The sequence below is a fragment of the Ovis canadensis genome, chromosome 2 (genome assembly GCF_042477335.2).
Source record: "Ovis canadensis isolate MfBH-ARS-UI-01 breed Bighorn chromosome 2, ARS-UI_OviCan_v2, whole genome shotgun sequence".
NCBI classification, from domain to species: domain Eukaryota; kingdom Metazoa; phylum Chordata; class Mammalia; order Artiodactyla; family Bovidae; genus Ovis; species Ovis canadensis.
The window spans coordinates 125585583-125611033 of record NC_091246.1 but is presented as its reverse complement, the minus strand read 5'-3'; the positions used below and the strand labels follow the sequence as shown (position 1 = coordinate 125611033).

The window sequence follows — 25451 nt, the reverse complement described above, 5'->3', positions numbered from 1 at the left end:
AGTTAACTGGGTCTACATGCTTACTTGACATTTACCATTGGGCCAGGGTCACCAGGTTCACCAGGTGGTCCTGCTGGGCCAACACCACCCTAAAAAAAAATTGTATAAAATTTATATATAATACACAAATTATATGGACAAATCAAAGAAAACACAATACTGAATCCTATACTGTCCACAGTACAGTGCAATTGCTCAAAATGTTGACTCTGCCACTCTCCGGCTATGACTCTGGATGAGTTATTAATAACTTCATCTCTCTATATCCCATTTCCTAATCGGTGAGATGAGAATAATGTGGCACCTCCTTCATTAAGCTGCTATATCTCTTTGGGTAACGAATGCATGTTGAGAGCCTAGAACAGTGCTGGCAGAGTGAGTGTCGATAGTGGTAGCCATCTCCCTCTTTTCTTCCTCCTTCTTTATCAGCTACTTTTTCCATTCACAATGGCAGTACTGTATAATAGCTTGGAGTAAAACTCCACACACATGATAATGAAAATACGGCATGTTTGAGCTAGGAATTCTTCTCTCTCTCTTTAGGAAAAAAAAAAAAAAACATTTTCTACAGCCTGTCAAATCACTACAAAAATTAAAATAGCTCTACATCAGTATTTTATTGGTATTTGAAAGCTTATAGAAGGAAAGTACAGAATTATTTGCTTTATAAAGATTTCATGGAGTGATCATTGTCACTGTTATTTCTAATAATACTACGCGGTGATATTCTTCTATGACCTCATTTCATAGCTCCAGAGTTGGCACATAATCAATTATAAGGATTTTCAACATGACATGAGATAATGATCTGTTATTTTACAAACACAGGCACATAAAAATTCTTTGTATTGGAGGTCAGTCACATAAAGAAACCAGGTGATAAAACTTCAGCATCATGAAAAATCTTTGAAAACATATTGAATATATTTCTAAGTGCGTGAAAATTAATTGAATACAGCCCATTCAGTGAGTATTGTTGTTATTGTTCAGTCACTCAGTCGCGTCCGACTCTTTGCAACCCCATGGACCGCAGCATGCCAGGCTTCCCTGTCCTTCACCGTTTCCCGGAGCTTGCTCAAACTCATGTCCCTTGAGTTGATGATACTACCCAACCATCTGGTCCTCTAAGCATTACAATACGCAATTTAAAGCCTAGCCAAAAGCAGTCATGTCCCAGAGAACTTACTTATTTTTCTTTTTTTTTTTTTAATGATATGTGATTTAATTATAAAAAGACTTACCTGCTGCCCTTGTAAACCTTGAGGACCCCTTGGGCCAACAGGACCCTTAAAAACAAATGAGAAGAAAAGTTGCATAGTGTTCATGACAATTAGTTCACAGCTTTCAAAAATGTTGAATTTACTTTAGAATTTGGAAAAATGAACTCTGACAGTGAAAAGGTGATGACATTGTCCTTCTGTATTGACCTGGAATACAGCTAAATTCAAAAAGACTAAAGCTTGGATAATGTTTGGGATGATCTTATACACACATTCAGAGTCATGAAAAGAAATAAAAATGCCTATGCACACCCAATGTCTTGGGATGAGAACTCTTGCATACTTAAGGGGTGGTTTAATTGAAGCAGAATAACCAACAAAGAAAAATCTTGGCAAGTGTAAGTTGTTATCAAACTGTCTATTTAATTCTTCAGCTTCACAGCAAATAACTCATAATTTCAATGAGCACGTTGAATTAAAGGCTTATGAAACTATCAACAATAGCAACTGGATTATTTTAAATGTAAGTTTTAAATGATCTGGGGCACTGAGTTTTGGAGGTTATTTCTTTCTTTCATGACACACATCTAAAGTATCCAGTTTTTCCCCATTTATTATGAAACGCTTACAATGTGACATAACAAAGGTAAGAAAAGGAAAATGCTATTTTTAAAAGTTGTTAGTAAATGTCTATGTAATTTTTTTTAAATGTCACACTTTAAAAAGCGAAAGCAATTAAATCAAAATCTAGTTTGTTCTTATGGTGAAAACTTAAATTTTTGTTTTGGATTGATCAGATTTTTAGATAGCAAGAAAATAAGAGCTTCATTTCAAAAAATAAACATACCTGTAACTTGAACTTCAAATGATTAAAAACATGTATTTCAGAAAAATATCCCCAGTTAATCATTGAATGAGACCAGACTGCTACTGACTTCGAATATGTATAATCAAACAATGTTTAAGTGACTTAAAATATATCCCAACCATATTTAAACTACTCACTGGCCTTAAGGATGGGTGTGTGTGCTCAAACATTCCATTTCGTCTGATTATTTGGAGTCCCATGGACTGTAGCCCACCAGGCTCCTCTCTTCATGGGGTTCTCCAGGCAAGAATACTAGAGTGGGTTGCCATGCTCTCCTCCAGGGGATCTTTCCCACCCAGGAATCGACCCAAGGTCCCTTATGTCTCCTGCATTAGCAGGCAGGTTCTTTACGGTTAGTACTGCCTGGGAAGGTAGAAAGGGTGTTTATCTATGCAGTCTGACTTTACATTGTTTGAAATGTCATTAATCTGGAATGCCTTTGAATTACGTTATGAGCAAAAAAGTATGGAAGAGTCGCTTTGCAAAGAGTTAATTCATTTAATAAAATTACATTGCTCCAAATACCCAGGTTAAAGTAAAGAAAATGGGAATCTTTCTGGCTGTTGAAGAAATGCAAAAGAGAATGCTAATGGCCCAGTGAGTAAATTTTAGAGTTGTCAGCATAAGGCAACCAGAGAAAGGAAAATAATATAAGGGAATAATGCATTTTGCCAAATAACTTTCTAACAATACCATAAAACAGACTTTGCTTTGCTTTTTTTTTAGTTTTTAGAAAGTACAGTTTTTGTTGTGGTGGTTATAAGTTAGGTGAAAAATACAGACAGTCCTTTATTAATGAAAACAAATAACTTTGCACAGTTACAAATGGAACACCACTGGGCTTTCAAATATTACACAGCAGAGTTTGATAAGTAAAGTGAATGAATGGATGGATGGATATATTTTAAGAAGATACATATTACTTTACTAGCTAACTCAAACCTCTCTGCATAATGGTTTTTCCAAAGTACTTTGATTATCAGTAAAATCTACACTTACCACAGATCCAGGCATCAGTCCTACTTGACTCCCAAGTCCAGACTTTTCATCTAACCCAGCCATCTGAGCTGAAAACGGCTGTTAAAGAAATGTGTTGACATTATTTCCACAATAAAAGATCTATATCAACATACTTTTTAAACTGAGAAGTGTACGATCTCTGGGATTCTTAGAGAATGACTCTTTTGAGAATCATTGTAAACTTTTGACTTTAAAGCAAGGAAAAAGATTCAACCTGTTTTCACTGTATGTGTTTTTGAGTGAACAATCTTCCTCACTATGTTGCTTCAAAATAACTACTGCAATGGGTCAAATGCCTGAAACTTGATAAAAGCATGGATCATTCTGATAAGCATTTAGCCAGTCTAATCAATTTCAGGTTTAAGTCTTTTTATTTGCTTTTTTTCCCATTGTTAGTACATGCCAATTAAAAGTGCCTTTAAAACATTTGTCCTAAAGATTTTTCCATTATACCAGACTGCTTTACTTAGATGGTATTCTTTTTTCTTTGTTAGTAACCAGTAAATTTTAACTGTATTTATATAAGTTGATTAAAATTTTATGATCTTTTTAATGAATCCTGGAATATTCCAAAATCAGTAACAGTTTTACCTTCTCTCCTTCACATCTAAAAATCTCTGGTAACCCAATTGACTAAAACTGTCCATTTTCATTCCAGGAGTTCTATCAATTTCCAGATTTTAATGGGAAAAGAAGGTGCGTAATTTTAAAAATAAATTGTCAGTTCCTTCTACAATGAGTTGAAAAGCAAATGTAAAAATTGTTGTAAAACAAAAATCACATTTCAGGGTTCCATACTTTCCCTTGTTGTACTATGCAATTTGCTCATAAATCTACTCAAAAATCTGCCACTAAGAATTCAAACAGGCAGGCATAGAAAGACATTTTATTTTACTTCTGGTAGGAAATTAACACTCAGAGACACAATCAGAATGCATTTTTTATGTCAACTCAGTGGCCCTTTTGCAAGCATCATCCCGGATGTGCCATCCTTCCTTGGCGGGAGGACATGTCACAGGTTCTTTCAACATTCTGAGCCAAGAGAACAATAAAGGAGAACGACGTATTTCTCTTTCCAGTTCACAGTGGGAACAATATTAGTGGTCCTTTAGAATCAACAGAGAACAAAATCCCAATGCCCAGAACTGACATTAAGAAATACAAGCCATTTGAAGCAGCATCTTTAAAAAGTGATACTTTGAATTTTCCAACAATTCCCTGTGGATTTCTTAGTTTTGTTGTTATTGTGTTCATTTAGCTGCTCTTACAGCTAAGGACCAATACGTGAACTAACACAATTTAAGATCCTAAAAATATACCATAAACTTAATATATTATCTACAGAAGATATTAAGCAATGCACACCACTCACCCTGCTCATGCCATCCGGTCCTGGGTGAGATGGATGCCCAGGAGGTCCTGGGGCACCTGGCTGACCAGGAACACCCGGTTCTCCATCAATTCCCTGAGGACCACGAGGCCCCTGGAGAAATAAGCCAGAAGAAATTAGAACCCACTGTTAAATATGTACTGAGGAGAAAACAAAAGCCACAAGCTTCTTGATGGAGATGAAGTGTGTATTATTTTTTTAAAAAAGAGCAATCCAGCAACCCACAGTAATTTCATCAGCTATACCAAACCTGCAGATTTCAGCACTGGTCACAGCCTCTGCCATCAGGAGAGGACACATTCTGCATAAGAATTTTACTCTTGATGTGTTAAATTCCCAGTAATCAGATTTTTTGGAATAATTATGAGTGTATTCAGTTTGTCAATATTCTAGAATAAGTTTCCTTACTTGAGTTTTGCTGTTCAAGGGTATTTAGTCAATGATTTCTAAATTCACTTGTTTTAAATTAACTGTATGTTCCTGCTTAACTTTCCCCCACTTAAGAAAAGAACATGATGGATCTTTGAACAGTGTTTGTGGTTTTCCTCATCTAATTTTTTAATGTTTTACATAGTTCCTGGCTCATAGTAGACACTCAGTATATGATTACTACATTTTCGCATTTCAGTTTCTTTCTCTAGTATTGAAGTCTGATACACTTTATTTTCCCTACTACTCCCAAAGGTAGACCAGACCCATGAGAAGCAGGGGGAAAGGCATGGGGATGCAGCCAAGTCTAGTTCTCAAGGAAGTGAGCAATGAGTTACAGCTGCCAAATTCCACCCTCCTCCTAACCCACATTCTGAAGGCAGCTTGGGGAACGGCCACGTCCCCAGTTCTGGAAATGCTCCATCTCCTAACCTCATCATTCCCACAAGTCTTGTTAAGTATTTCTAGCTTTTTAACCCTGGAAATTCATAATAGGACCAAAGAAAGGAAAGCAAGGATCAAAGAACTCAAAATGCAATATGATTTTACTAGTTAGAAGCAGGGATTAAAAGTAGATATAGATATAGATATGATGAGTTAAACAGTAAAAGAAGTTTACCATGCCTACACCTGAGACTATCTCTCAGCACACAATAAGCAAACACGAGCTGATACAGTGGCGGGAGGAAGCACAGGGCAAGCAGAGTGGGGAGGAGAGGTGGCTTGCAGATGATGGTTTGGGGGGAGGGTGGCATAAGAGCTATTCCGAAATTTAATTAATATATATTCTTATATATTCAAACACTCTGTTTGACATGTTTACTTCTTGGCGTAGTGGCATAATTAAGGAAATGTATCTATTCAAACAGAAGTAGATAACAGCCTGAAAAAAACACATTTTGAAAACTGATTTCTCAGAAACTGACTACTCACTCTACTCTTTTATCATTGTATTACATAATAGAGGCTAATCTTCCATTGCTGCCTAAGGCTTCTAGATCATACAAATGTGACACCATGGTCTGGAAATGTATGCTGTCAATGGTGGCATATAAAACATAGCAGTCTGACCTACTCAGACCACTATGTGTGGAAAACTTAATGTGTTTTTAAAATGTGAAATTCCTAATTAATAATCAGGTATTGTTAATACAAAAAACTGAGCTAAAACATTCTCTCTGCTCCCAAAGAGATTTCCAAAGCAAAACCAAAAACTACCTTTAGTGTCACTGGGAGTAGAGAGAGGTTTGGGTAATATTAATCCTCAAAAATTGGGTCTTTTCCCCAGCCCTCTGTGATTAAAAATCCTGTTTCAAAGTCTGCTCTGAAGATAGCCCACTTTTTCACTGACTTCATGATGCATTCTAGGCCTCCATGGTATCTCTTCTAAATAGCTTACCTGATCTACTTTTATACAAATTGAGGTTAAAATGAATAACAACCTGTGAAAATCATCCAAAACTAAGTGAACATAATAAGCAAGACTGTAAGTGAAAATAAGGAAAAAAGCCTATAATACATGATATTTTACTGATAAATATTTAAACCAAAAACTATAACCGCAAAACACATCAAAATACATATTTTCATATTTCCAGGTGTGACGAATCACAAAAGTTTTGTATGAAGGCAAGCATTCTCTCTATAATCATTCTTTCCCCACCCACAGGATACTTCACTGTCTCAGGAGACAATCCACCATAAAAAGTACTTGTAGATTGTCACTAGGTGGCAACGTTTAAACATTCACAAATAGGAATAATAATGCCCCCAAATCAGAAAGAACTTTTCTCACTGATAGTAATATCACACACACCCACATTATGAAATATGAGAGTTAGTAATAACTGGTATATTCTCCATTTTGCAGATGAGGAAAGAGACCTATAGAGGTTAAGTGACAGGCGCGATTAGAATTCAGTACACCATTGGTTGCCGTCCATCTCCTGACACGTTGCTAGTTCGTCAATATGAAGTTACCAGGACAGTACGCTTAAAACTAAGGGTATGTGTGAGCGAGAATCATGATGATCACTGGCTAGTAATGAGGGCTTCATAAGAGGATCTCTGCATCAGTAGTTCTCAGTCTTAAGCAATTTGCTCCCCTCCCCACTGCCAGGGAACATTTGGCAGCACCAAGAGATATTTTTATTTGTTACAATTGTATGGCGGGCGGAGGGGGGGAGGGGGTGGGGGCAGGTGTTCCTACTGGCATCTAGTGGGTCTACACCAAGAATGCTGCCAAATTATCCTACAAAACACAAGGAATTATCTGTCCCCAAACATCAGTGGTGTTAAGAGTGAGGAACTGCTCTATTTTATGAGCTTTCTGTGACGTTTGATGATAACAAAGGGGAGAAAAGTGTCATACATGATTGCACTACCAGCCTATATCGCGGCATCCACAGCTTTTGTCCACGTAAGGATCTTAGGACCAGCCAGTCTTGGACCTGAGGTAAAACATTCTACCTGTAGGCATTTGTGACATCACGCCAGTATCTTGGAAAAAGTTGTGGTGGAAGTATTTACACCAGAGAAATCAGCAAAAGCTATAGGCATTTTTTTTTTTAAATAAATCAGTTATTAAACACTTGGCCATCACACCACTGCTTGCTAGGATTAGAGAGGAACAGATTTCCTACTTGGGTATCAACCAGAACTGTCTTGCTCAATTCCAAATAAATAATTACTTCTCACTCTTTTTAACACACACACACACACACGCACACACTTCCCATTGATTGTCTCAGACTAAACCAAGACAGGAAAGGGAGCCTATCACATACTAAGTCGAGAAGAGAAGAGAAAGGAAAGAGAAGACAAAGAGAAGTGGGGAGTAGATTCATTGACCCCTAACAAGAAATTCTGTAATCCCATCCATGAGTTTCACAGCAGCTTCCACCTACACTTAGGACTCAGTTTTATCAGTTATTCTGGGCACAAGTACATTGAGCCGCAACGTTTCCTGCATGACCCCCACCGTCCACCCAGCTGAAGTCATGTTCCACCTGCCTCTGACATCCCAGACTTCTGGACAGACATCCGAATATCTACCAACAGGGTTTCTTCAGCTAGCAATGCTGGTGAGGCAGCATGGCAGAACACCATCAAAGAATGGGCCATGAGGTAATCGGAAACCAGCTTTACTGTCCACCTACATGGCTACGACCTTCTTCCTTGGGACCACTGTCGTTTACCTGCATGCCTGCAAATACTTTCCATAACTTCAGTTGCAGTTTGGAAAAAGTACTGGCATCATCCCTTTCTTGGTGGAATGAATAGAAGCAAAAAACAGTATCAAAGATGAAACCAGGGGCAAAGGTTCCTAGTAACATGATCTAGAATTTTTTTTTCCTTACTTATATATTTAAGGTGGTTTGCTGCTTCCTTTCTCATCTATTTTTCCCATTTAGATATGGGTAAGTACATATTTGGAAGGTTAAAAACCCATAGAAAGTTATATCTTAGTAGATATCATTAGACAGAAAATTAAACAGCAGAAATTTTTCAGATTGAAACATAGGATAATGATAGATTCATCTGAATCTATTTTGACACACAAATTCATCTAAGTATTGCTATTGATATATAAAAGACAAATTTTGAGGGTAAGATATAAAAGAGAAAAATGATTGCTATAATAGGAATTCTTAATAACAGAAAACATTTAGCATGTATTATATAATAATCTCAAGGCTTATCTCAAGAACATAGAGTTGATTATTTAAATTTAAAGGTATTCCCTATGATAATGAATTTGTTGATGTTTAAAATTACTCCTTTGATTAGCTCTGCAGCAGCTGCCCAATGAAAAAGGTAGCATTACTTGGGAAATAAATTCATTACAAAACCACTTGAAAGAAAATTGTGTCCTCTAATAATTTCTTTTTCCTTTATCCAATTTGGTTTTTCCTGGAGCAACCACAGATCACACGGCTTGGGTGTTTTCTCTCAAGGATGCATTGTTGGCACTGTTTACTCATGAGTTAAAACTTCTGAAAACAGTATGAGGTATTCGTCATGTTTCCCTAGATTCTACTTTAATTTGACCTCATAAAGGACACATGGATATCATCTGTGTCATCTGAGAGATCATAGGTAATTATTAGCATGTGATGCTTTCCTCTGAATCAGGATCAATGCACAGTCACTTCATGACCTGAATTCTATGTCATGTTTAATAGATGGGAGAAAGGAAAAGTGCCGCTGGCTCTTTGCTGCATCCACGGAACTTGGCATGGATGGGCTTACTTGTTAAAGTTCACAAAAAGGGAGCTCCACTGTCAACTCACAGGTTTTCCTTTGGGGCCTCTCTCTCCTCTCGGTCCTTGTGATCCCGGTGGTCCCTAAAACAGAAAATGATGGTTATGTCTGTAAAACATATATGCTTCAGATAATTTTGCTTTAAAGGTTACTGATATAAGAAAACCGAAAAACAGAAATATCATCTATTTTAAAATTTCAGCTGAAGACTACAGAAAATAAAGCCATGTATGTATAAAAGTTCTGTGTATACAGAAAGGCTGTTTATTTTCACACTGAAGCTTAAAGACGTGTGAAGAAGTAAATATAACATCATACCCAATGAGTTGTATGAATTAGTTCAAACAATAATTGTAAATTTGTAAAGATCATTTTTTTTTTTTGCTCTCTTGTCTTAGACACAAAAACTTACAATTCAAATTTTGAGAACTACATTATTGTCCAAACTCCAAATCTTCAATTTTTCTGAGGAAAGGTATGAATTCATGTTGGTACATGGTATCCCAAACTATTCATCGCTATTCAAGTTGCTGATGAAAGCAATGGCAAAAAAAAAAAGCTTATTCTGCTCCTACCTTGTGTTCCTTCAAGTATCCAATATCATTTTTTAGCTTTGCCTCATCTCCATTGTAAATTTAAAACCCACCAAGAATTTTCCAAATGGTAACTGCAATTGCAGTTATTTTTCCATTAAAATAACAAATGATTATTATATTTCAAAACTGGCATTTCGTGCTTATATCTTAAATTAACTTTTTTCCCCAGAAAATGGCAGTTGCCAGGAGAATTTTATTTCTCTTCAAAAGAGTTTCAACTGAGTTATAAAAATTTGATTGTGCATTTACTCAATCCAAAACACAATGTTGTTTAAAAGCAAATGCTTCAGAATGACTACAGCAGGTCTGTTGAAGTGTATCAGTATTTCACTTACATTGACCTAATGTGCTTTAAAATTTACAGCAGTGTGTGTGTGTGTGTGTGTGTGTGTGTGTGTTACGCATCTGGCTACCTGTGCATGCTACCACTAATCCATACCTGAAATCAGTCGTCTTTTATGCTGAACCAGAAATATGCCATCCTGATATATATCTTCTCAAACTCTACTGTAATATTTACTGATATACCAATATAATACATATTAATATACTGTTATGTAATAGTAAATATTACAATAGAATAAATCAAAATATATCAATAATATCAAATTCTATTGATTTAATTTTAATAACAGATGAAATTAACAGTTTATTTCATGAAATAGATAAAAGTAGTCTATCCTTAATCATTGTCAACAAGACTAATATGCCCTAATTTCAATGAGTACAGTTAACCTAAATAGGGTTCATCAATTTCATTCACTGCTGCAAAGAAATGTTTAAACTTTAAGGTGTTTCAGAACAAAACGTTTCAGGAAACCAAGCACATCATTGTTTTATAATCTATTGTCTTTTCGTGGACATAATATCCATAAAGATTCAGTATCTCAAAGAACTTCAAGAATACCATGAATACTGGAGGCAACTACTTACTGCAGGTCCTGGGCGTCCACGTATGCCTGTCACCTAAACGATAAACGAGACAACACACAGAGAGAAAGTTTCAGGGTTTTAGAAACTCAATAGTCGAATGGATAAGAAGAACAAAAGGCCCGGTTATTACTTTAGAACAAATGGATGTTAGCAATTAGTGCCCATTCCATCCCCAACTTTCTTATAAGGCTAAGACATTAACTTAAATTCTAATACAAGGAGGCAGTACCGGTATAGTGATTAAGAGCTAATGCTGGATCCAAGAAACCTACGTTCAAATCCTAACTCCAACCCTTAGCAATTGTGTGACCTTGAACTAATTAATTATCCTCTCTGCACTTAAGATTCCTCTTCTGTAAAATGGTGATAATGATTATGAAATTAACTCCCTCTCAGAGCTGTTGTGAAGACAAACAAATAAATATTTAGGAAGTGCTTAATACAGTACCTTAAGCACTGTGCTTTTAAATGAACACAACCAATATGAATGGTTTCACTTTTTAGGTAATCTTTGCTAAAAACAAGTCAATTTAAAAGCAAAGCAAAAATGCAAATATTGTCAAATAAATCAACATGCTCTACTTTCGTCTTAACAAAATGATAACTCCTTTAAAAGCAAGAAGAATAGTGAAGAACTTTCATCCGACATAATGATAAACTTTATGATCATCTCCAAGTCTAGATAACGCTTAAGAACTCTATACACTGTGGACTTTACATCATGATAATAACATAGCATATTTCTAGAAGTGTGGCACATTAAATCATGCCTCTCCATTTGGATGATATAGCTAAATAGACTATAAAAATATACATCTTAATTATCACTTTATATTCACATACAATATATTTAATTTTGTAAAAGCTTGATTTACACCTTTAGTCATGGGAAAATAAATAAAAGTCAGGAAAAATAAACATGAAATATCATATCAAATTAAGAATTGATCTATTTTATATTGCTTGCTTTATACTAAAAGTGTGGTTATAAAATGATTAAATTCCCTATTTTTGAAAGTATATATATAAACAATAATATACAACAAGGCTATAACTAAGTTTATCAAATACATGAAAAATGTATATACATATATACTTACAACAGGTACTAATCCTGGTTCTCCCTTTTGTCCCTATGAAGTAAACAAAAAAAAAAATGCAATTAGCAAAATATAGTGGCTTATTGAGCATTAACATGTTATATGAAAATATTCCATGTAAACAATGGAAATTTGTATGCAAGAAAGGTAAAAAATAAAATGAGAAAAAGGTTCACAATCAATTTTAGAATACTGACTGTATTCATGAAAAAAAAAAACACTGCTTCTCTCAAAAACATGAAAATAAAATTAATCCACTGTGTGAAATGTGTAGTTCCCGTTCAGTTTTTACGGCAGTCAGACCCAAAGAGATGATTAGAAATGTCACTGGTGGTACAGTGGATGGGATACAGGTTTGATCCCTGGCCCAGGAGGGTCCACCCGCCACGGAGCAACTAAGCTCGTGCACCGCAACTACTGAGCCCGCGAGCGGCAGCTACTGAGACTGAGCACCTGGAGCCCACGCTGTGCAGCGAGAGAAGCCACTGAGGTGAGACCCTGCCCCTCAACTAGGGAGTGGCCCCACTCGCCGCAACTAGAGAAAAGCCAGGGCACGGCAGTGAAGACTCAGCGCACCCCAAAGCAACAAATAAGTATCTTTTTAAAGAATAAGAAATATAACTAACAACAAAGAAAGGCTTGTGATTAAAAAAATGTAAAGTCAAAGCACCATAGGAAAAACCACCCAAAGACTGAAAGCACAAAGGAAAATCCAGAAATATGTTTATATTTGAACTCTCACACTCATATTACATGCCATTTAGTTTTTAGTAACTTATCAGATGCCAATCCCAAAACACCTGCCATCGTTTTCTTTTTTTAAACTCATGGAAGACTATGAGAAATAACAAGAGATATCTGATCATCTTTTAAAGAAAAAAAAGAAAGAAAATAAAAGACATAACAATATTAGGGAATTCTCAATATCTGAGGAAAACCTAGAAAAATTATTATTTGAACAGGAAAATAAAAAATAAGAAACTATCATAACTCAAAGTAAATAAAGCATAATTTGCTTTTATCTTTATCTTAACACCATCTTTGCATCTATATCTTAACACCACAGATATGGATGGAATTTCTTTTGATTCTTAGAACTTTAGATTTTCAAAAATTGTATTCTTATAGCATGATGTCAAGTATGTTGTTTAAATAACATTGGTTGAATTATATCTTTATATACCTCTACTGTGAACTCCCCCAGTGGCTCAGATGGTAAAGAATCTGCCTGCAGTGTGGGAGACCCAGGTTCAATCCCTGGGTCGGGAAGATCCCCTGGAGACAGGAATGGCAACCCACTCCAGTATTCCTGCCTGGAGAATTCTATGGACAGAGAAGCCTGGTGGGCTACAGTTCACGGGATCTCAAAAAGTCAGACATGACTGAGCGACTAACACACACATACCTCTATTGTATCACATATTCACTTGTATCATTTATTTCAGTGTTTGTCTTCCAATAGATATTGGTCTCTCCAAGGTAATGATTATCTACTTTATATTCTCAGTTGGGCACACAGAAGTTCTCAATAAAATTAATATAGTAATTATCATTAATACACTATAAAAATGCTTTGTCCCAGGTAATTATAGAGCATGAATGCATTAAGAATTATATCCAAACTATAGGAAAAACAAGGGTAATGAATTCTACTTTATTTAACTTCTCCTTTCATATACACTGTCTTTACATATGTTTATAAAAATAATAGGAGTTCATAGTAAGGAATTAGGATAATAGAAAATAAAGTATATATCATAGTCAATCAGGAGATAATCACTGTTAACATTCTGACATCTTAGCTTTTCATCATGTACCTGAGTTTTACCTAAACAATGCTTCAATATTTTACTTTTAGATTTTATCTTCATTTAAAAAATTACTTTACAATCTTGATAGTCTTAATTGTGGACTCAATAACAGAACAATACCCTGATCATACTTGCTGATTCTAATGCTGAGGTAGCTAATCCTCAGGAAGTCAGGAATAAATTGAGAATTCAGAAGAATTGGAAATGGCTCTACAGAGGCAGGCAGATCCCTCAAGGCAGAACCCAAGAGACTGAAAAACACCCACAAAAAGACTAGAGGAACAGGGGCCAACACACATGAGCAGCGAAGCAGAGAAGCTTATCTCTGCATCCTCCCTCTGCTAACTTCTAGACTAGATCTTTTTGTTTTTAACAAGAAAGTAATACAAAGTAACCTTTTAAGAGTTTAAAAAACCTTTCTTTGAAATATCAAGAGAATTTTACTTGTTGAGAGAGGGTATGTAAATCTGTGTCTAATAAATAAAGGACTCTAGTGGCTCAGATGGTTAAGAATCCGCCTGCAATGAGGGAGACCTGAGTTCAATCCCTGTGTTGGGAAGATCCCCTGGAGGAGGGCATGGCAGCCCACTCCAGTATTCTTGCCTGGAGAATTCCACAGACCAAGGAGCCTGGCGGGCCACAGTCCATGGGGTCACAAAGAGTTGGACATGACTGAGCAACTAAGCACACACATACATGAGAATAATTCCTTTTTGGAACAAGTCTAGAAATACAAGTAAAAAGGGAGGAGAAATTATTTCAGCCAAAATTAGAAAAACGAGCCTTCTACTGTTCCACAATACTTGATATGGGATTAAATGTTCTATAATCAAGTTTTGATAACAAATTTATCTAATGATTCTATGTATTTCTTATTTTGGAAATAAGTCAAAAATGAAAATATTTGTCATTTTGTTAATACGAGCTTTGAATAAATCAATTTATGTGGAATGATAGCTTTACTAAATTTGATTCTCATACCCCTGGGAAACATAAAATTCAAGTATTCATGTTCAGATGAGAATTACAGTTTAATTTTACTTCTCATCTGTTACTCATCACTTAATGCTATGTGGATATGCCTCATCACTTTTATAGGAGCCTTTACCACAAGAAGCAGTCACAGTTATTTTTCCCACCATCACGTCATCTGCATTATTTGCCTCCTACAGGATTTTAACAAAGGTTCAGTAATCATTTGGTGCTTAACATGAGTGAATGAATAAATTATAAATAAAAATCAATATTATATAAACCTAGCACAAAGTGTGTTTATACAATATCGCTCTGCTCTCATATTTCTGATGACTTGATAATAAATGGCAGAGACATGAAGATAAGCACGTAGCTAGAATGTGTTAAATTAACAGCTGCTTTGAGGATGTCCTTCTCCAAGCTGTCCCACACCACCTTTGGAAAGAGGCAGTAAACTAGACGACACAGCCTGACAATTGTCCCTCAGTAAACTGGATGATTACTACCCAAATTAAGTTGATTACCTCAAGGCAGTTCTCACAGTCAATTCCTTTTTATTTCACAGATTGTTTAACTATTTATCTACTAATTCACCTATCTATCTGTTTGCAGGCTATATTCAAACATTTAAGTTTCATAATTTTTTAGCTTTCAAATGTAAACCAAATGTGAGCTGGCATTTGCAGCCCTTCTCCTCTGACATATATTGACATATAAATAGCTTCACTGATATTTATGACAAATAAGATGAATTTAAGGTATTGCCCTCTGAGCCAAAAATGTAAAAAGTGACCAGGACCTCCCCTTGATTACATCACTTTTGCTTACCATGAAAGTATTGCATTGAATTGTACAATTATTAATTTACTAAATTTCCATTGCATGCAAAGGCAAAGAATCTAAATTTGCTGTCGAATATCTCCCATGAAAATTGAGATGACTCCTCATTTTCATTCTTAATTCCTGTGTCCATCCCATCTGGATAAGACTGAGCAAATGTCATACTTTTCAACTTTACCAGAAAACAAAGAACACTTCCAACGGGATGGAACTCTCTCACTGAATGGGATCACTCATGTCCAATCACTGGTGACTCAGACGATAGTCTGTCTGCAATGCAGGAGACCTGGATTCAATTCCTGGATCAGGAAGATGCCCTGAAGAAGAGAATGACACCCACTCCAGTATTCTTGCCTGGAGAATTCCATAGACAGAGGAGCCTGGCCTGCTATAGTCCATGGATTGCAAAGAATTGGACAAGACTGAGCGACTCTAACACATACATGTCCAGTTAACAAGTGGCTAAACTGAGTCGGTATACCAAGGTCTTGGCTACACCCCATTATTGTCCTGTTAAATGTAATGCTTGTTTCTGGGATTAGATTTCAGGGTCCTTCAATAAGAAGAGGAGAGAAAGGGAGACGATGTGTGTCAAGTCATTCAGTTAATTATTTTAATTGAATCTTTGTGTGTGAAAGTCGATCAGTCATGTCTGACTCTTTGCGACCCCATGGACTTTACAGTTCAATGAATTATCTAGGCTAGAATACTGGAGTGGGTAGCCTTTTCCTTCTCCAGGGGATCTTCCCAACCCAGGGATCAAAACGAGGTCTCCCACATTACAGGCAGATTCTTTACCAGATGAGCCACACAGCAAGCCCAAGAAAACCGGAGTGGGTAGCCTATCCCTTCTCCAGCAGATCTTCCTGACCCAGGAATCAAACCAGGGTCTCCTGCGCTGCAGGCTGTTTCTTTACCAACTGAGCTATCAGGGAAGCCCCAGTCAAATCTTTACTTCTCAATTGATGGGAGAGCGACCACAATTCCACTGAAGTAGAACAAATACCCTCCCACCATTTCTTTCTTCTTTTCTTCATTCCTTACTTCATTCAATTAAACATTTATTGCAGGGTCTACTGCATTGCAATTAGACACTTATTCTATTATATATAAGGTATATGATTAACATGACATAGTCTCAATCCCTTAAGGATTCACAACCTTCTGAAAGAACCATCTATAAATAAAAATTTTTAAAGTGAAGAAAATAAGAGATCTATAATCTATAATCAAAGTAGCTAAACTATGCTCGTATAGTTATATTCATATGGTACTTTACAAAGGGCTTTCAAACTCTTCAAAGCCAGAATTATGTAGATATCATTAGAATTTTTTAAATTTACAAAAATGAAACTATGCAAAGTAAAACTTACCTTTCTTCCTCTTCCTATAAAAAATAAAAGAATAAATATATTATTTTATGCATACATAGTTATTAAGAATCTCAATATTTATTTCAATAATTTTTATAGAGTCAGAATTTAATTTAAAAAGCTTTCCCTGTCACCAGTAGATAGAAATCCAAATTATTTTGTACCAATATTTTCATAAGAGGCAAAATAACATACCCTTAGGAAAATTCTGACATTTGAATATTCTTCACAACCTTTATATAGAAAAAAATTAACTATTAAAATTGTAACTAATTATCTTCAATCAATATTCTCTATTTTTGGTTTGTATACTTTTTTGAGTAGGTTATTCATTCACATGATTTTTAAAAAACCTAAAATATATTAATAAAGGTATAGATTGTACAGTGAAAATTTTCCTTGTCCCCTTTTCTCTATGTCCCACATTTCACTTCTCATCAGAGGTCACTATTATTGATTTTCTTTTAGTCTTCCTAACCAAGAACATAATGGAACATTACATGTATTAAAGTCATTATTTGAGTTAGTAGTGTTCTAAAGTTTTCTTCAGATATATCTTAAATAATTTGTTTTGTTTATCCTTAACCCCTTTATCCTATATATTGCTACTATAAATGAGATATTTTTATTCCTATTACTCATTCTATGAAGTAATATACAAATATATATAGTTATTCCTATTATTCATTAATATTCATAGAATGAATAATAGCAATAAAAATATAATATTTATAATAGCAATATATAGGTGACTCAGATGGTAAAGAATCTGCCTGCAATGCTGGGGACCAGGGTTCAAATCCCTGGGTTGGGAAGATCCCTTGGAGAAGGGAATGCCAGCACACTAAAGTATTTTTGCCTAGAGAATTCCATGGACAGATGAACCTGGAGAGCTACAGTCCAGAGCCTCACAAACAGTCGGACATGACTGAGCAACTAACACACATACATTCTATGAAGTAATTGTATACAGTATATCTATTAATTTGTTAATTTTATATTGCATTATCTTACTAAATTGTTTGTAGCATTTCCTTACTCCATTCCCTAAGGTTTTGTAAGTACACAATTATATTTTCTATAAACTGATCATTTAACCTCCTCTTTTCTAATACCTAAACTTCTAACTTCTTGTTCTTGTCTAATTGTTTGTTCAGGTGCAGTTAATGATGTTAGATTTTTCTGTGATAATGGAAATAAGGGTTGGTCAGAATTTTCATCTGTCCTGTGATAATATATTTATTGGTGTGTTCTTTATCTCATATATTTAGTTAAACGGTCTCATCTTTGCCTTATAGTATCTTCGTATTAACACTGTTGTCAGTACTTTTTAAAATTATTCATCATGGAATAAATTGGGCTTTCCTAAATCACCTATTTTCAAGAAGTCGTGTATTTTTCTCTCTCTCTTTTTTTTTTAATATTTACAGGAGGTTGTGTATTTTGCTCTTTTTTGTTGTTGTTGTTGCTACCATTGTCTCAACATGCACTTATCCCCACAGGTTTAATTTTGCTTTACTCCTGGGGATTCTGTGCAGATCATATCCACTTTAGTGCCTTGTTTATCATTCCTCCCAGTATATCTTCCTTACTGTGTGCATGCTAAGTTGCTTCAGTTGTGTCTGACTCTTTGCGACCCTATGTAGTATGTAGACCACCTGTTGTAGCCCACCAGGCTCCTCCTTCCGTGTGATTCTCCAGGCAAGAATACTGAAGTGGGATCTTTCTTATTATATGGCTAAAAGTTAAGTTTGGGTATTTATTCCAGGCCAACTGTTACTGTTGAATGATATCCAAGAGGCTAATTGGTAAATTACTGTGTAATGTTTCCATGAAAATACTTTTGAGCACTTCATTATATTTTCTGTTATTTACAGTGAAATTTAGGGGAAAAAATAAAGCCTTGACACTGTCTTGACGAGGGTGCATGCAAGCCTCCATTTATGACTGCTAAAACAAATAACCCAAAAGTTTAATATTAATCTTATCTGGTTCACTAAAACAGATAACCATGAACTTGTTTCTCTTATATGTAAGTTTTCTAACATGTATACTCAAATACAGTCTTTGTTAAACACAGACACTTTTCTCCAAAAAAGAAGCTTTAAGAACCAATAATTTATATTATTGTTTTCTCCAGAAAACCCATTCCATTCTCTTGTTTCTCTTAGCCAATATTAAAAGCATTCTGCATTTATGAACCTGTGTAACACAGGGTGCTGTGGCACTAAATTACATTAGAAATTATTACTCCATTTCCAAGGGTAATGTTGGCACAGGGAAGAGAAATGTGTTTTTAGATCTCCTCTTAGACATTAATGGACTTCAGAGAAAACCAACAAACATCTTGGAGGCACGAGCATGGATAGGGTAACAAAAGAACATCATAAGTAGTACAAGGAATTCTCAAATCAGACATAAACACTTAAATGCAGCCCCAAAAATTCCTCGCTTAAGAAGAAATAACTTTCTTTTCATTACTGTTAGATTAAAGTGGGTGAGTGAAATTATTATGCCAAAGACTACTGAATAGCAGCTTAATTATTCTCTTGGGTTGCTGAATTCTGAGAGCAAAAAAACACTGTAACGATAAAGATAAGTCACTGGACAAATTCTGAGTTGGCCTTATGCATTCTTACCAAAATTGGTATTGCCACCTCCAGCTGTATGTGGACAGACAGGACAGCATTCCCCAGGGGGAGTTACGGGGTCAGCACATTCAAGCACATCCTGGCACTGTATCTTGTCACAAAGAATGGCGCCATTGTCACAGACACAGATCTGGCAAGGGGCAGGTTTCCAAATGTCCCTGTTTAAGTACATCTGACCATTCTGGGTGCAGGCTATTTCTTCACCATATCCTTCTAGAATAAGAAGAAAGAAAAAAGAGGTTAATGATCTGAAATTTCAGAATCTGGGAAATATTTAGGAAGGTAAATTATCTTGTGGGTTCTAAAATATCTGGGCTAAGTGGTAGCCTCCTAAGGAGCCAAACACAAATGAGCTTACTCCATTAGTATTTAAAGACAAACATGTAATTCACAATTAAATTACTATGAAACATATTGTAGCATGATGGGGGCAGGGAAAATGATCCAAAGTATACTAAATCAGAGTGCTTACCAAAATCATTTTTGAAGATACAAATAATCAAGCAACGTAAGATCATGTTTGAGGGATAAAAGTAAACCATTTGAAAAGAGGGGGAAAAGAAGAGTCCTAAACAGAATACATAATTTCAGTGTTTGGTGAACCTATGTGACTTTAAACTGACTTGAAACTTTCCATTAGTAAATCCCACAACAGAAAACAATAAGTATTCATATATCATGAAGAAAAACTTAAATTCATTTTAAACATTAAGATAAAAAAAGCTAATGGTTACCCATTCATGGAGTGGATTTCCGCTAAACATTTGAAAGTAGTTTCCTAAACTGTAGTGGAAATGAAAAGCTTATACAGCCAATGCATTAATTATCTTTGTATCGAAATTAACTAAGTCAGGACCAAGACAACATGGTAACCTATTTAATATCTGCCAAATACTTTTCTATATTTATATTAAAATTTAATGCAGATTTGGAAATATATATGCACTTTTATACACATAGCAATTCTATTATACATTTACTATAAAATAAACACATACATCTTTAACATTGTGATTCTCAAGAAACAAAACTATAGTATTTTAAAACACAATGTGGATCATAGATCCTTGCTTAATTCCTTTCATTTCCAATTACTTAAATTCAAAGCTCCTTTTTAAAGCCCCAAAGTCCTCCAGTCCCTTCCTCCCAAAGGAATCAATACAACTTGATCCCTTTTGCCTGACACTGCATTTCCCTTCCTCAACTCCAACTCCAGTAGCTCACTATCACAGTTTGCTACCTGCCTCCCACAATTCTTCTCTAATCTCTAAAAGTAGACTTTCTTTATCCGATTGACATGCTTTATAGAAAGCTTTAAACAACTCATTCATCCATCCACCCATCGATTCATTCATTTTGTATTATAAGCAAGATAATTAAACATTTACTAAAATGGAACCTCTAGGCAAAAATGACTGCTTTTATAAGGTTTATCACAATTAGCATTTTTTAATTTATTTTTACTTGTTTATTTTCTTATTTCCACCACCAGGCAATATAAAAGTGAGAACTAGTGTATCTTGTTCAGCATGGTATTTCTAAAGCTTGACATCATACCTTGCATAGAATCAACATTCAACAAGTACTTTTTCAAAGGGTGGACATGAATGAATGAGTGAATCTAAATTATGGTTCACTAAAATTGCACCATTACTTTACAAAAATAAAACTAAAAATTTTTTAATGCATTTACAATACGTTTTTGAAAAAAGTTACATTTAGTAACATTTACATATCTTTCACAATAAATATAGTCAAATGTTAATACAGAACTACAGACAGAAATGATTTCAGTTTAAAGAGACATTAGTCTAAATATCCATCTTCATAACTTCAGAAAGTTTTTCTTGGATAACGGTCTTCTCACTGCTTTATGGAATACTTTGCCTCACATATTTAGTCTCTCATCACAGATATTTGGTAAATGGAAAATTGTTTTCAAAGCATGACACCACATCCTGGCTTTTGTGCTATACATAAGAAAAGCACAAAATTTCTAATCTGTCTAATCTTCACCAACAGATGTTTATCACATACTATGTAGCTCATCAGTAAAATAAAATTGGCTCTGTCTATCCAGTCTTACTATAGGCATGCTCAAGGAAGGAGAAAATAAGTATCTAGCTTTAACATGCTTTTCTGCGGAACTATTTAGAAAACATAAGAAAATAGTACCTCAAAAAAGAAACGCTACTTGTAGATGAAAAGTCACTTTGAAACAATGTAGTTTCAAGGTGAATGTTTCCATAAAACACAATTTCCATAGAAATGGATTCACACCCATAGTCCATTGAGCTAGTGCATTAAGTACAAAAAAATACTTTTGTTCATTAAGTTTCATGATTAAGACAGAAATATCTAATCACAAGGACTAAGTGCCATTGGCTGAAAATGAGATACACCACAAGTTCAATTTGCTTCCTTCTCCCTCGCCACATCCTGGGAGGCAAAAGTGTTCACATGTATTTACAGAGGGTTAAGTGGGCATTCGGAAGGAGATCAGCCCTGGGATTTCTTTGGAAGGAGTGATGCTAAAGCTGAAACTCCAGTACGATGGCCACCTCATGCGAAGAGCTGACTCATTGGAAAAGACTCTGATGCTGGGAGGGATTGGGGGCAGGAGGAGAAGGGGACGACAGAGGATGAGATGGCTGGATGGCATCACTGACTCGATGGACATGAGTCTGAGTGAACCCCGGGAGCTGGTGATGGACAGGGAGGCCTGGTGTGCTGCGATTCATGGGGTCGCAGAGAGTCGGACACGACTGAGCGGCTGAACTGAACTGACTGAAGTTGGCATGTGCCTAGTACTGCATATGCAAAATATTAAAAGCATTCTGCTCTCAAAAATATATACTATCATTGTGAAGTGGATCTCAATTTCACTGATGAAACAATCATAAATGGGGAAATAGAGAATATGGAAAACAAACAACAAGACGACATACAATGATGTTGTTGATTAAATATCATTAAAATGTGTGAGAGCCTCTTCAGGGGTGAGTTATTCTGCTCTCTGTGTCTCCTTCAGGGTTGGGATAAAAGGACAGACTCTTTCATAGGTCAGTTTCTTCCTGAAAGCTTAAAACAGTTTTTACCTCAATCCAACTGACAAAGAAGTGGGCCACTATCTTACTTTAAATGACAATGTTAAAAGTTAGTTTTATACTCTGAGTCATCACTGGTCCATTCCCCCGTGAGGATTTATAATTAAATTTAGGATGATGTGGAAAGTTAGTTGGAATGCTTTTAAATGGCAAGGAGATGAAAAACCACATTCGCTGCTAAACCCTGCCTTCTCTTCCCCCGCACAGAATCCATGCACATCCCAGAAGGCACAAAAACTCAGTGAACTCTCATTGTTCGTGTCTGAATGAAAGACATGTACAAAGAAACCCTGGGTGGAAAGTACAGGGTGGCTTGCAGTTCTCAAGTCTGTACATGGCAGTTGTGTACCTTATGATTATGTTGTCTTTTCTGTTTTCTACATAGATGTTTATTTAAATGAAAAGAAAAGTAAAATAGAGGAAGCAAAATTGCAGCCAATTTGCAGTGAAGCAGTCATGACATAATCATTTTATGAATGACAATATTATTAAAAATAACTAAGAATTTTTATATGACATTCTGAGAGGGTCAATACCATCCTCCTGATTCCTCTATAGAAATCATAAAACTAATGCAAGCTGACATTAGCCTTTATTGAAGGCCCAGAAGTTTAAAAATCATTTCTTATAAAATCTGAAAAAGCCCTCCAAAACCAAAAGTACTTTGACACTTGTATTTTTTCTCCGTTTATATTTTTTTAAACTTTCCTATAATTGAGGAGGACTGATAGATATCTGATTATATTGCCATTATTTTGTAATCTCTCATCGTGTTGTAACTTCCAGAAATTTTATCTTCCAAGCTACATGTTTCTTTCACTCTTACCAAATGTTCCAACAAACTGAACCAATCCATTGCAAAGTCATTGTCACAAACGTCTTGGCACTGATCTCTTAAGAGAGAAGAGATATATTTTATCTGACCATGTTTTGTTTGAGAGTAACTCAGTTGTTCTGTGTTTCTCAAACATCCTCAAAGATTTGTCTTCTCACAAAGTTTAGGTGCTTTGGAATTTGGCTGTAAGAATTCAGTTCTTAATCACTAGATGGCAGACCAAATCCACCATCTTATTATAAAAAACAGTTAAAAACTCAGCCATCAGAATTGCTGTTTGACAACTATGGGCCACACCCTATGGCTACATTTCTTTATAATTATACTTGTGTAAAAAAGTGTGAATAGAAATGGCCTTATTGAAACCTTTGACTGTTCAGGAGAGATGCAGTTCTATTTTTAATATTAAATTATTGGGCTTTACCTAAAAATTTTGAAAAATACACAAAATAAACCTTCCTAAGCCTATGCTGGACATTCTGTAGACACTGACTGAAGAACTTTCTTGAAGAAATAATATGCTCATCTATCACAGAAATTTTAAATATTTTATTCAGAGAAGTGTTTTTTCAGATCGTTGTATCTCACTAGACTGTGAGCTCCTTGGGAGCCAGACATGTATTCATCTCGGTAATCTTCATACCCAACGTTACATAATCAGGATGTGTACTATGGACCTCTATTTTGAAGGAAAGGGAAATGGGTCACTTGGTGGTTCTTGCTAAGTGTACCGCTGACATGTAGACTTGTGTCATAGCAGCTCATATTTTGAAACAAAAAATTTTAAGTTAATAACAGTCCTTCAGCCTTCCTTGGCTTCCCTGGTGGCTCAGACAGTAAGGAATCCACCTGAAAAGCAGGTGACCTGGGTTCAGTCCCTGGGTGGGGAGGATCCCCTGGAGAAGGGAATGGCAACCCACTCCAGTATTCTTGCCTGGAGCATTTCACGGACAGAGGAGCCTAATGTGCTACATGACTGAGTGACGAACACACAGCCTTCCTGGCCCACTTGGTCTAGGTCCCTTTGGAGGTTATGGAAGTCTGGGCTGACATTATTTAAAGTTTCTGTAATTGCAAAAGTTTTTGCAGGGTTAGAATCGTGGCAGAGTCAGCTGGTGGCCCCTTGAAGTGGGCAGAGAATGCTTTACGGGGCAAAGAGAATGCAGCAGGGCAGCCTCTCTGGTCCCTATGGACCAAACCACAGATGCTGCCTTTAGCAATGCACAGCAGAGCCCCAGCTGCTGGACTCCGTTCTGGAGAATCTTCCAAGGAAATCTCTCCCTTCCTTCTGCTCTCAAGCACTGTTTATCATCACAAGAGAGAGCCAAAGAGGTTAGAGTGTTGAGTCCTTCCTTCAGACCCTTCTGACGCAGTGCCAACAGCTCTGCACTGATCATCTCTCTTTCCCTGTCTGATCCCTCACATTTAAAAAATTAGATTCGTATGAGGCCACCAGAGATAGCTGAGGGGGTCGTGTCACATACTTTGACAATACTTTTCCACCTCAGCCTCCAGGTCTGAGTGGGTGGAGCGGTGAGTAAGAAGCAGACCTGTGGAGTTTTGCATCTTTCGTTACTTCAATCCACTTACAGATTTTTACTTTCCAATAAACCGTCTGAATTTAAATCTCCGTTTAGGATGATTACACAAATTATTACTTTCTTGTGTCCTTCTCTATATTTTTTTTGCAATTGAATAAAGTCACCTCTCGATAATTATTTAAGCTGAGGTGAATTTCTTTCCCACCGAGATAACATACTTAATATTCTAAAGCAACATAATAACAATCAATTATGAAAACTTGTCTTAAAATTTGAGAAAGTAAAAAGAAGACAACCAAAACATAGTATTTCAGTGAAACACAGAAGTACAGATAAAATGAGATTAGATAAACTGTACAAAGGTAGTTTCTTCAATACAATCATGAAAGTTTTCTGTCTCATGTCCAAGGGCTTTTTAGTTAACTAGTAAAGCTACTGTTTTTCCTTTACTTAAAATGGAAAAAATACAAAGGAAACTTTTATATTGGGTACTACTTCG

At 35.9% G+C, this 25451-nt stretch overlaps 1 protein-coding gene across 2 annotated transcripts in view; it reads right to left on the bottom strand.

Annotated features, from left to right (window-relative positions):
- Window positions 1–25451, bottom strand: part of COL5A2 (collagen type V alpha 2 chain) — a 149102-nt gene that overhangs the window by 55712 nt on the left and 67939 nt on the right. Inside the window, exons 2-10 of one of the 2 annotated variants that reach the window (XM_069576889.1) lie at window positions 19458–19682; window positions 16819–16832; window positions 11820–11852; window positions 10720–10752; window positions 9220–9273; window positions 4481–4591; window positions 3088–3165; window positions 1242–1286; window positions 36–89 (exon numbers count right to left, since the gene is read on the bottom strand). In XM_069576889.1, the coding sequence (XP_069432990.1) occupies window positions 36–89; window positions 1242–1286; window positions 3088–3165; window positions 4481–4591; window positions 9220–9273; window positions 10720–10752; window positions 11820–11852; window positions 16819–16832; window positions 19458–19682 (647 nt within the window). Of the gene's footprint in view, window positions 1–35; window positions 90–1241; window positions 1287–3087; window positions 3166–4480; window positions 4592–9219; window positions 9274–10719; window positions 10753–11819; window positions 11853–16818; window positions 16833–19442; window positions 19683–25451 lie in introns of both variants that reach the window. The other variant, XM_069576890.1, reaches the window with a different exon arrangement.